Below are 13,290 nucleotides of genomic sequence, written 5' to 3' on the forward strand. Positions count from 1 at the left end.
GCCCATTATTGAAAGCCACAACTAAGGGGTCAACACGGAATTCAATTTCAGTATTGAAATTATAACATATTATTCACTATTTCAAACCTAATTTGAGGCCCTCTTGGCGTTGAGTAGATTCGTCAAAATCATAATACCTTGTACTTTATGCAATCCCAAGTAAAGTGACCTATAATTCCCTATAACAATTCGACAAAATCATGCCTTAATTCCATTCTTTATAAAACCCACCCACAACATAATAATAAACTTTAGTAATGTCCAGTCGGAGATTGGAAAAAATTAAATAAAATAAAGAATAAACAGCTCTCAACTTACATATATTCCGGAATATGACAATAAAAAGGGCAAACCGCAGATCCGAGAGAGTCACTATAACACCACGTATTGCATTGCAAATGCATACTTTCGTTTGGCTGTTCTTAGCAACAAATTTGAATATTTAGATCAACTGTACTGAACAAACCATGGAGGCTGCCGCCAATGCCGCTGCGGTCTCGTCCTGCCACTCCGAGCCGGTTTGCTCTGTGAACCGAGTACACGGACCTCACGTGTCCCTGTCTTCAGGTCTTTCCCAGCCTTGTGTCACATTGGATCACCCACGCCAACGTAGAGCTTGCCATGGGTGGCCTGTGGCACATTTTAGAAAGTAGTCTGTGGCCCAACGAATGGCTGTTCTAGCGTTTGAGAGTTTTGAGCCCAAATTGTTTGCCGTATTCAAGTGTGCTCCAGAGAGCTCGTGGTTGTCGACGGCCTTGGAAGTTGATTTACGGTTGTCTCCAGCATCGATCGCCTGTCCACGTGTTTTAAATCCACCTAAGGAAAAAAAAAAATTGTAAATAAAAACCACTATGTTACACTCGGAAAAAGTAAGAAACATTCCATATCAACCAAAGTGAAAAAATTTAAACACGCTATCAACACATTTTAAGAAGAATTTTGTACTTTGAGTCTAATAACCCACCGTTCAACTTGGAGGGAAAAGAAGCATGAAAATCATGGACAACGAACCACCAGAAGCAACAAAAGGAAATTTTGAAGTTACACAAGTGAGCTCACTCGACCAGCAATACAATTTTTGAACACATCATTCCATTTCAACCAAACAAAATTCACTCTAAAATTTAAATAAAATCAACGAAAAAATAGTCAAAAAAAGAATGACAAAGAAGAGTATACTTGGGCAAGCTTGCCATCTGAGAGGCCGGAGTTGGATCTCCAAGTGATTTGTTGAGTCTTGGGGAGTCTGCCTGACCTCTGGCCTTGAAAAAACAACAAAGATTTTGCAAGAGCCTCTCCATAATTAGGGTTACCATGGACATTTTCCATGAAAAACAAAAGAAAGACGCAGCAGCAAGCCAAAGAAGCTCCCCTTCTCGTCGCCATATTTTGGTATTTGCAAAAATGCCAAATGGGTTTATTCTGAAGAATTAGTTTATGGTTTAGTTTGAACAATGAGAGAGGTTTATATAGGAGAAAGAGCTCAAGCTCGAAGAAATGTATAAAAACTTGGGTATTCAATATTAATAAAAGCGTACAATGTATAGGTTCAATATATTCTATTCAAGGAAATAGAATATATGGAAAGATAATCATCCTATTAATAAAATTAATCAAAACTATAAATAAAATTAATCAAAACTATAAGGAAAAAAATATATTGTACAAATCATGATAATAAGGGAATAAAATCAGTTTATTCCTTAATAAAGCTAAGTGTTAATATTATACCGCAATATTAGGCTTTTGCTTACTGCATGAGTAATTTTTTATTAATTATTAAATATTGCCGATTTGATATGTTCAACAGCGTGGCCAACATTTTAGGGTTTATAATGATGAAAATTACGTTAGTCCATGCAATGTAATAATGTATGTAGAAAACAAAAGTTTTTATTCATTTGAGTTGACTCAGCTGCTTGATTCTCAATTTTATTTTCTTTTGATTCCCAAGTTAGTTGTTTATCTTTTTCCATTTATTTTTTCTAATTATAGATATATAATCTTGCTGATAAAGCTTTACTTTTATTCCCAGTATAAATTCTTGATTTTACCTCTTTCATGGCAACTCAGTTAAACGAGTTAACTCGAATGCTAGCGACTTTCTTCTGATACTGAAGTCTTACGATTAGGGATGGGCACAAAGCCTGTCCCCGTGGATTTTCCCTGAATTATGCAGGTTTTGGGCCGGGATCGGGCCTAAGATTAGCCCCGGAATTCGGGGCCAGGATAGGTCTTGCCCCAGCCCCATTTTGCCTCGGCCCCGAAATCCCCAGCCCAGCCCAGCCCGTATATATATATATATATATATTAATTTTAATAATTAAAAATCAATCATACATACATATATTAATTTTAATATTTGAAAATATATCATATATACCTATAATAATTTTAATATTTGAAAATCAATCATATATACCTATATATGTAATATATTATTTGTTGTTTTGATTGATGATAATGAATCAATATATCATTATAATTTTTTTTTTTTTTTTTTTTTGTCTTTCATTGAATCGTTATTTCAATTCTATTATATAATTGCTTATGTTATATTGTGGTAGATATTTATTTAAAATTTATTATAATATTGAAAGCTTTTCTGTACATTTGTCTATTGAGTAAAGAGTTACATGGATTTCTCTTATAGAGGAGAATACATCAAATCAGGAAAATAACCAAAGAATAAAAATAGGAAACTAACTAAAAATTAGCTATCTAGCTGTACTAGCTAATTCCTAATTTACAGCTATCTAGCTGTACTAGCTAATTCCTAATTTGACTTATTCTCATTTACAACTAATAATTCTCTATAATTACAAATATTTCTTTCCTTTTCTACACTCCCCCTCAAGCTGGTTTGAAGATATCCTCCATAACCAGCTTGCCAATTAGCTCGTTGAATTGCCCAATAGGAAGCCCCTTAGTAAGCGCATCTGCGACTTGTTGAGTAGTGCGAATGTAAGGTATACAGATCAATCCTTTCCCTAGTTTTTACTTGATGAAGTGTTTGTCGACCTCCACATGCTTTGTTCTATCATGAAGCACTGGATTATGAGCAATTGAAATAGCAACTTTATTGTCACAATACACTTTCATGGGCAGTGGATCAGAAACATTCTTCCAAGAGTCTCTTAATCCACAACAACTCACAAATCCCATGAGCAACTGATCTAAACTCAGCTTCTGCATTGCTTCTTGCCACCACATTGTGCTTCTTGCTTTGCCATGTAACAAGATTGCCACCAACAAATGTGCAATAGCCAAAAGTTGATCGTCTATCAACAACATTTCCAGCCCAATCCGCATCAATATAGGCTTCAACTTGCAAGTGCCCAGGATTCTTGAATAACAAACCTCTTCCAGGAGTCCCTTTCAAATACGTGAGAATTCTATAGACTGCATTGAAATGTTCTTGTCCAGGCGAATGCATAAACTGACTAACCATGCTAACTGCAAATGCTATATCTGGACGAGTATACGACAAGTAAATCAGTTTTCCAACAAGTCTCTGGTATTGTTCTCTGTCCAGGACTTCTTCAGGTTTAGGAGGCTGTAATTTGAGGTTAAGCTCAATAGGTGTTTCTGTTGGTTTACACCCTAGCAAGCCTCTTTCATTAAGCAAATCAAGGACANTTTTTTATTTTACATTTAACACAAGCTATAACTGAAAGTCTGAAACTGATGAAGCATCCAATGTAGGGCGAATACTAGCTCTATCTTGATGCTTCTAGGGCTGTGCAAAAAAAATCCGATATCCGATATCCGATCCTAATTCGCTCCGCTCCGCTCCGGAAAATTCAGATATCTGAAAATTAAAATCGGATACGGATTAGAATTTAGCAAAATTTGAATATTCGGATCAGATACCGGATCGAGATTATTAAAAAATCGGATATCCGTATTCGATCCGGATTTTGCTAAACTACGTCGTTTTGAGTTTTCAAAATTAAATTCACCCTAACACTAAGTCACTAACAGTCTATCTATACTCCAAGTCTCCAACGAAAAATAGTCTCACTCTCTGTCTCAGTGTCTCTCTCGCTCGAACACGAACACGCAGTCACGCTCATACACAGTCGTACAACCTCTCACAGAGTCACAGTTTCACTCTCTCAGACCAGATCTCGTCTGTCGTCTCAGTTTCTCACTGTCTCTCTTGCTCAAAGCCTCAAACACGCACAGCCTTAAGCCTTTCACTCTCTCAGACCAGAATCACCAGATCTCATCTCAATCTCACTCTGTCTCTCTCGCTCAACTCTCTGACTCTCTCGCTCGAATACGCACAGACAGACACAAAGTCAGTCAGCCACTCTCTCGGTGTCTCACTCTCTCTCGCTCGAACACTCTCAAGAGTCTCAACTCTCTCGGTGTCTCACTCTCTCTCGCTCGAACACTCTCAGATCTCAGTCTCTCTGATGATTGAAGCCCCAAATCGATTGTTGTCACAGCCTACGGCGACTGCTGCCACACCGTAATAGCCTGGTGCGAATACATGGTGCTTATTTCTTTATTATTGTTGGTGATGGTTAGTTAATGACTTAATGGTACAATTTGATGGGTGTTTTTGTTTTGATGTTGATTTGAGTTTGATGTTAATGGCACCGTAATATGGTGCCTTCTCTCTTTGTCCCGGTTACAAACCTTCTATTGTTCATTAGTATTGAATTATTGATTTGCGTTTTGAATTACAAGGTTGATGGAGGCTGGGTTTGATTCAAACTGTCTTGATTGGGTTTGGTTTTTTGTGTGTTTCCAAAGATTGTTGGTGGCTGGATTTGATTCAAACTTAGTGACTGGTTTGATTTTGTTTGTTTGATTTGTGTTTCTAATGGCTGCTGTGGTTAATTAGGTTTGATTGTGTAATCTGAACATTACAGTGATGAATATTGTCAATGCATGGCGTTGACTTAAGTAAATTTTGACCATCCCTTCCAGTTGGAAGCATCATGGACGTTTTATTTATGCATGTCAAATTATCAATTACGTTAATTTAATAATTTCAGCATATTGTTGATTGTTTAACCCAATTTAGTTAAGTTTACTGTTAATTTACCTAATAGGACTAGTGTGTACCAAAAGGCTGTCATTACTGAAGGATTAGTTTCATCTAAGTATGCAAAAGAGATTTTATGGGAGACGGTGACTGAAATATGTGGGAGTGGTGTTCAGAGATGTGTAGGGATAGTTGCTGATAAGTATAAGGCTAAGGCATTGAGGAATTTAGAGATTCAGAATCAGTGGATGGTTAATCTCTTATGCCAGCTTCAGGGGTTTGTTAGTTTGATTAAAGATCTTCGGTCTAATTTCCTCTTATTTGTTATTGTAACAGAAGATGCCCAGAGGGTGAATGGCAATACCAAAGTTGGTGGGGCAGAGGATGCAGATGCAGAGGTGGGTTATACTCGTTTCAAAGCAATAATTATTGTTGTTATTTTTCATTGTTTGACATAATNAAAGGGACTATTCACGCATTTGAGGGGAATCGAGTTTTAGGTCTTCGTTTCGTCTACTCTGTGAAATCGTTTTTTCTGGGTTAGGGTTTCACGCTCATTCTGGGTTTTCTTTGTGTGAATCTTTCTAGAGTATTGTTTGAGGGCAGGGGTTCCTTAAAGGGTATAGAGTACTCTAGGGTTTATTAGGATTTGCGGGATACAGGGAAATGAATGAGTGTTTGATTCTGTGAGTGACAGTGAAGAAGATTCTTCTGTAAAGTGTAATCTTTGAGGTGATCAATACTAGTGCAGCGAGCTCCATATTCTGGAGTTCAACGTGGATGTAACTTGTTCTATATTGAACAAGCGAACCACGGTATATCTTGTGTTGTGTGATTGTTCGTTGTTTTTGCAGTTTCTGTTTTGTGTTGTGACTAATCTTGCAGGTTGAAGGATTGGTATTGATTTACAACATTTTGATTTCATGTTTTTTATTTTACATTTAACACAAGCTATAACTGAGAGTCTGAAACTGATGAAGCATCCAATGTAGGGCGAATACTAGCTCTATCTTGATGCTTCCCCATGCCCGTCTACGCAACAAATTGCAATAAATTTTTTGTTTAAAAATCTTGATTAATCAACTTTTTCATAAAGTATCAATGATAAAAGGTTGAAAATTTTCATTTATAAATAGTATTTATCCATTATAATAAACGCTAATTTAACGTTTATCTATTCATTGAGATAAAAACATTATAATCAGAAACAATATAACAATAGAAAGTTCATTTGTCTCTTGCGTGGGTTACAAGCGATTCCCAAGGGTTATTGTCCATTTGTCTCTCGCATTTAAAATTCATGGGTATATTTTTTATGAAATCCTCCGCTCTTTAATTTACATTATCTAGAGCACTCAAGTTACTTGATGTTGTTGATGACATTGAAAATGATCTCTCCGCCAATGGGGTTGAATGATCACTTCTAGAATCTATAATATTACTTAATCGATTAGTTTATCAAAACTTAATCATTTCATTAGATGATGCCAATTAACATTAAAACAAAATTTTATAGTATTCAGTCGTAAAATGTTTATAACACAATCTAATAAGATATGTGCTTTAAATAAATACAAACTTTTTTAGTAGAAACAAATTACTCATGGGCATAAAAGTTATGTTACCATTGGAGTCAAACGAAGATTCCTACCAATTTATTCAAACTAATCAAATACATTTCCTTAAAGATTCCCAGTAATATTCAAAGTAATCTAACTTTCTATTAATATAACAATCCCAGTAATTCAACATTCCCTAAATCAAACGCACCCATAAAGTACTGGGACCGAACTTGTCCAAAAGATTGTTAACAATTTTTTTTTTCATGGAAAATAATTAATTCTTTTTAAATTAAAAAGCTTATTTTAGCATTTTCTAAATGATCTTGAAATAAGTTACCCATATCATATTTAAGTTTATTTTCTCTTAATGGTTTGTTAAATATTTATATGATATTAAAATTTATATTTTTCTATAGAGTGAACTAGAAGTCTATAGAAAAATTTATATGCACATATAATATATAATAAGATACAAAATTTTAAAAAAAAAAATGTTATTGGATCCTAAGTGAATGAAACTAGTCCAATAAATAGAGATTCATCAAACACGTGCCAATATTACAAAATTTCATTAAAAAAAATTTAATTTTACAAGAATTTATACTTCAGTTATAAAGGTCCAAATTTTACGAGAATGATATAAAAGCTGACAAATTAGTTGACTTGAATAGGGATGGGTACAAAGCCCGGCCCCACGGGGACCCAACCCGGCCTGGCCGAATGGGGCAGATTTTTCCAGAATCGTTCAGGCTTTGGGTAGGGATCGGGCCTAAGATTAATCCCGAAATTCGGGGATGGGCCAGGGCCAGGATAGGTTTTTCCCCGGCTCACCCCGGCCCTGAAATCCCCAGCCCGACCCGTATATTATATATATATATATAAATTTTAATTTTAATAATTAAAAATCAATCATATATACCTATATTAATTTTAATATTTGAAAATCAATCATATATACCTATAATAATTTTAATATTTGAAAATCAATTATATATTATACAATGATAAATTATAATTATGTAAGTATTTTATGAAACTATATACAAATAGGTAATAAATAAAACTAGATTAAATATAATAAATCATTATAAATATTTGTAATATATATATATTATACATAATATGTTAATGCTATAAAACAAAAGTTATGCATTCGACATTATATATTATACATTATATATGGTATACATTTGACATTATACATTATATATTATATATTATATATGGTATATACTATATAAGTATAATGAATATAACACATGTATGTTGTACATTATAATTTATACGTAATATGCTATTATCTATAATCTTATGTTAATACATAATATATATGTAATATATTATTTGTTGTTTTGATTGATTATAATGAATCAATAAATCATTATAATTTTTTTTTTTTTGTCCCTTATTGAATCATTATTTCAATTCTATTACCTAATTGCCTTTGTTATATTGTGAATTGTGATAGCTATTTATTTAGAATTTATTATAATATATATGGTAGTTATTTATTTAAAATTTATTATAATATATATGTATAATGTATCATATATAATACATTATATATTAAAGAGACATTATATATGTTAATACTTATTACTTAATACAATAATACATAATATTATACTGTTAATATATAATATATTTATATATTTGTATAATGTATTATAATTATCATTTTGATATTTGGATTCATTATAATCATTAATCAGGGGTGAATCCAACACTTGTTGAGGGTGAGCATTTTAACAAAAAAATACTAATATGTATAATTTCTAGATTTTGGCCTACCCTAACAGAAATTTTTGGATTCGCTATTGATTATAATAAATGTATAAATCATTATAATTATTTTTAATCATTATAATTTATAAATAAAGTCCTTGACACCTTGTGGAGTAATGAAGTATGGACCAGGACTTTGTCCTTCGTTTTCAAGGAATTTCAAATTTGCAATTCCATCTTTCCATTACATAATTACCATTTTCCCTTGTTATGTTTTCATAGTAACAATTTTGCCCCTTCCTTTATAAACAAAAATTATGCCCAAATCCATTCAACTCGCAAGGGACCCAAGTAATCAAAGTTTGAAAGTGAAACCCTAAATACCTAATCTTGAAAAAAGTTGCTGCTTGATATGCCTCTTCTCTTCATCGTCAAACCTTCACCAGAAATCCTGAATATCAGAATATCACCGCCTCTTCGCCGATTCCGGCCTCCACATTTCATCGGTGGCTTTTCACCTCTTCTTTCTCCATGCCCTTTGCGTTAAGAACTCAAGATTCAAGAAAAATAGGTTTGTTTTCCTTTAAAGTTTCAGACTTTCATCAATTTTGGTTCGTATGAGTGAAGATTTTATGTGCCATTTAGATTGTTTGATTGAGTTATGCACTATAGTTATACTGGAAGATTTTGTGTGGAGTTAAGGGTTTAGATTAATTGAGTTATGATTAAAGATTTTATGTGGGGTTTAAGGGTTTAGATTGGTTCATGTGATGTGATTGAAGATTTTATGTGCTTGAAAATTTAGTAATTGCAGTTTATGTTTGCACATGCACTGCAGTTTGCTTTTTTATCTGGCAAAGTGCAAACTACATTATAGTTTGCTTGTGCAAAGTGCGAACTGCAATGCACATTGCCAAGCAAACCACACTGCAGTTTGCTTTTGCATCTGCTGTGCAGTTTTTGCAGTTTTGCTTGTGCAAAGTGCACTACAGTTCGCACTTGTTTTAACATGTTTATTTATTATTATTTTTTTTGCAATTACAATTTTTTTTTAACAAATGTGTAAACTGCTGTAGGGGTTTTTTTGCAGTTATTTTTTAACATGTTTATTCTTTTGTGGGTGTTATCTGCAGGTTATTAATAGGTTATATTATACAATGTCAACATCAACCAAAAGAAGGGGTTTAGAAGAGGATGTGAACTGATCTTCTGAAGCATCCAAAAAAGTATCTATTGCGAGTTCCCACATGAATATTCCACCCGATGGGAATGACAAAGAACAATCTCCAGCTCAGGGAACTAGCATACCAATCACGACCGATACCCCTTGTTCAACCCTTCCCCCGCTTCCCCCAAAGGAAACTTATATCACTGGAACTGGAAGGACTAGGTCAGTTGTATGGCAACATTTCAAAAAATTCATAGTTGATGGGAAGGAAAAGGCGGAGTGTAATTACTATCATCGGCAGCTATTCGGTGGTTCTAAAAATGGAACAAGGCATTTGCATGATCATTATAAAATTTCTGCAAGGCAAAAGAATCAAGATGTATCACAAATGATGCTTGCGGGGATGCAAAAACAAGATTCCATAAAGACATTAAGCAATTACCATTTAGATCAACATGCAGGGAGAGATGATTTTGCTAATATGATTATTCTTCATGAGTATCCGTTGAGCATGGTTGACGATTTGGGGTTTAGAAAATTCTGCAACACTATTTCACCCTCCTTCAATATTGTCTCTAGGAGAACTATTAAGAGAGACATTATGAAGATGTATGAAGTTGAGAAAGAGAAGTCCATGAAAATGTTAAGCAAGAACCAGAGTAGAGTTGCCATCACTACTGATTTATGGACTGCCAGCAACCAGAACAAAGGATGTATGACCATCACAGTGCACTTTATTAATGATAATTGGGTATTGCATAATCAACTTTTAAGGTATTTTGTTTTTTAATTTTTATGTTTCATTATTTTATTTCTTTGTAAATATTTAAGATAAATTAAAATATTAATTATCTACAATTTATATTGTAGGTTTGTACATGTGCGTTGCCCACATACTAGAGATGTGCTTTCTACGGTGTTGATGGACTGCTTTTCTGAGTGGAACATTGATTCAAAGCTGTCTGCATTGACGGTTAACAATTGCTCCACCAATGATGCAGTTGTCCAAGATATTTTAGGTGAGCTTCAACGTTCCACCCTTATGTTACATGGCGAATTTTTTCATATGCATTGTTGTGTGCATAATCTCAATTTAGCTGTTCATGATGGATTATCGATTATTGGAGTAGCAATATCCAAAATCGTGAAACTGTTTCCTATTGGATGGCATCGCCTAAAAGGGAGCAAAAATTTGTGGAAATGGCACGTCATGCAGGCATTCCAAGCACAAAGAAGCCAGGTCTTGATTGTAAGACACGTTGTAATTCAACGTATTTGATGCTTCAAACAGCTTTCATTTATAAAGGGGTATTTAGGCGTTTAGAGTTTCAAGATCCAAATTATAGATGTTTACCAAGTGATGAAGAATGGGAGTTTGTAGAAAATATCAATGAGAAGCTAGAAATATTTTATGATACCACACTTGTATTCTTTGCAACAGAAAAACCCATTGCCAATTCTTATTTTCCAAAGATTTGTGAAATTAGACTTCGTGTGACTAAAATGCTAACAGATGAGGATGATTTGGTGAGGAAGATGGCAACTCAGATGGATGAAAAGTTAAAAAAGTATTGGAGTGTGATTAATGGTGTCATGGGGATTGTAATGGTTTTAGACCCTAGGTTTAAAATGAAGTTGTTAGATTTCTTTTTTCCTTTGCTTTATGGAGAGGATGGTGTAGATGAGATTATGAGGATTCGGAGATTATGTAATGATTTGTATGTTTAGTAACAGCGTAACCACCAAGGCTGCCAAACACATCAATCTTATAGTTTCACTGTATCCTCTAGTAGCTCTTCTCAGGCTGATTTTGAAAAGATGGGGGTAATGGCTAGTTTAGATAAATTNATAAATGTATAAATCATTATAGTTCTTCTAGATGAAGCCTTTTACCTCCCGGTCTCATACTTGGGCGAATGCTTCTGCCTCTATCCACGTAGTAAAGTAGTCTATCACAGCCAACATGTACACTCGCTACCTAGGTGTCGTTGGAAGCTTGCCCACTATGTTCATTCCCCACTTCATGAATGGCCAAGGGGTTAGTACAAAGTTAAGTTGTTCGGGGGGAAGGTGTGAAACATTAGCAAAACTTTGGCAACTGTCGCACTTCTTGATGTATGCGATTGAGTCCGAGCGCATGGTGGGCCAATAAAAACCAGAGGTGATCACCCGGTGTGCCAGGCCGTGTCCCCCAGTGTGGTTTCCACATTCGCTTTCATGAAGTTCTGCTAATACATACTGGGCTTCTTTTGGAATTATGCATTGGATGTATGGGCCAGAAAATGACTTCTTCAAGAGTTGTCCTTCATAGATTATGAATCAGACGACCCCTCAGACGACATGCTTCATTCTTGTCTACAGGAAGCTCATCTTTCTCTAAGTATTTCAGAATCGAAGTCAACCATGATTTGGCTGGCTCGATGTTCATGACCTCTTAAGGTTCTTTAGGGACCAATATTGCCTCGGATGGAGGCGTTTTCCAGTTGGCTAGCCATTGGAGGAAAATAAGTGGGATGGAAGAGTCAGACGTACCTTGAAGGGCCGAGCCAAGATTGGCGAGGGCATCAGTGTATGTATTTTCTTTTCTTGGTACTTGGGTGATCATGAATTTTTTGAAGGCAGACTGCAGCTCTTTCACCAGGTTCAAGTAGGCTATCATCTTTGAGTCTCTAGCCTTGTAGGTTCCTTGAAGTTGATTGACTATCAACTAAGAATCAAACTTCACTTCCAACCTTGTTACCCTCATCTCCTATGCGAGTGAGAGACCGGCTATCAAAGCCTCATAATCGGCCTCATTATTTATGCATTTAAAGCTGCACCGGATGGCCCGCTGGATGATTTTCCCATCTGGAGTTATTAGCACGATTCTCAAGCCGTTGTCATTCACATTGATCGATCCGTCGACCAAGAGTGGCCACTTTAAAGGTTTCTCACTTGATAGGCATTGTAGCTCTTTCTCTGCCTGAGTGGAGGTGCTAGGGGTGAAGTCTGCTATGAAATTTTCTAACACTTGTGACTTTACGGTCATGTGCAGTTGGAATGAGACGTCGAATTCACTTAGCTCGACTATCTATTGAGTGAGTCGCCCCAAAAGCTCGTGTATGTAGAATCTTCTTAAGCAAATATGTAGTGACCACAATTATGGAATGGCATTGAAAATATGGTCGAAGCTTCTTAGAGGCGTGAATGAGTGCTAGGGGCAACTTCTCCAACTAACTATACCGAGACTTGGCGTCAAGGAGTGACTTGCTCAAATAAACTGGTAGTTACTTCACATTGTCTTCCGTAATCAGGATGGCTAAAACTGTCGACTCCAAGACTGTCAGGTATGTAGATAATTTTTTCTCTAGTTAGTGGTTTAGAAAGTAAAGGTGGAGAAGTCAAGTACCTTTTGAGTTTCTACAGAGCTTCTTCGCAGGTTGGGGTCCATTCAAATTACTTTGACTTTCGAAGTACCGCAAAGAAGGGTTAACATTTGTCTATCGACCGAGAGATAAATTTGCTTAGTGCAGCCACTCTTTTAGAGAAATGCTAAACATCTTTGATGCATGTCGGTGATAGGATGTTTAGGACGGCTTGGATCTGATTGGGGTTAGCTTATATCCCGCGTTGAGTCACCATATAACCCACGAACTTACGAGAAGAGACCCTAAGTGAACACTTGGCTAGGTTGAGCTTCATGTTGTACTTCCTCAGAACTACAAACGCCTGACTAAAGTGGTCTAGGTACTGCCCAGTTTGAAGTGATTTGATGAACATGTCGTCGATATATACTTACATGGTAGTCCCCAAGTGTTGCGAACATCTTGTTAACAAGTCGTTGATAGGTGGCCCTA

At 35.4% G+C, this 13,290-nt stretch overlaps 2 protein-coding genes and 1 pseudogene across 2 annotated transcripts; 1 reads left to right on the plus strand and 2 right to left on the minus strand.

Annotated features, from left to right (window-relative positions):
- Positions 1-314: 314 nt before the first annotated feature.
- Positions 315-1,417, minus strand: LOC116130654 (annotated as a pseudogene).
- Positions 1,418-3,112: 1,695 nt separating this feature from the next.
- LOC116130655 (uncharacterized mitochondrial protein AtMg00810-like) lies at positions 3,113-3,451 on the minus strand. Its single transcript, XM_031416384.1, has one exon. It carries the CDS (start codon positions 3,449-3,451, stop codon positions 3,113-3,115), a length of 339 nt encoding a protein of 112 aa, XP_031272244.1.
- A 6,082-nt stretch (positions 3,452-9,533) lies between these two features.
- LOC116130656 (zinc finger BED domain-containing protein RICESLEEPER 2-like) lies at positions 9,534-11,182 on the plus strand. The gene is made up of 3 exons (XM_031416385.1): positions 9,534-10,228; positions 10,325-10,498; positions 10,585-11,182. Exons 1-3 carry the CDS (start codon positions 9,534-9,536, stop codon positions 11,180-11,182), a joined length of 1,467 nt encoding a protein of 488 aa, XP_031272245.1.
- The last annotated feature ends 2,108 nt before the right edge of the window (positions 11,183-13,290 follow it).

The sequence above is a fragment of the Pistacia vera genome, unplaced genomic scaffold (genome assembly GCF_008641045.1).
Source record: "Pistacia vera cultivar Batoury unplaced genomic scaffold, PisVer_v2 Contig223, whole genome shotgun sequence".
NCBI classification, from domain to species: Eukaryota; Viridiplantae; Streptophyta; class Magnoliopsida; order Sapindales; family Anacardiaceae; genus Pistacia; species Pistacia vera.

Excerpts from the sequence above, each read along its gene's own strand:
- LOC116130655 (XM_031416384.1), bottom strand. The coding sequence starts at position 3,451 with ATGGTTAGTCAGTTTATGCATTCGCCTGGACAAGAACATTTCAATGCA.
- LOC116130656 (XM_031416385.1), top strand. The coding sequence starts at position 9,534 with ATGAATATTCCACCCGATGGGAATGACAAAGAACAATCTCCAGCTCAG. Across the intron at positions 10,229-10,324 it reads TTGCATAATCAACTTTTAAG|GTTTGTACATGTGCGTTGCC; the intron begins GTATTTTGTTTT and ends TTTATATTGTAG. Across the intron at positions 10,499-10,584 it reads CTTCAACGTTCCACCCTTAT|CAATATCCAAAATCGTGAAA; the intron begins GTTACATGGCGA and ends TTATTGGAGTAG.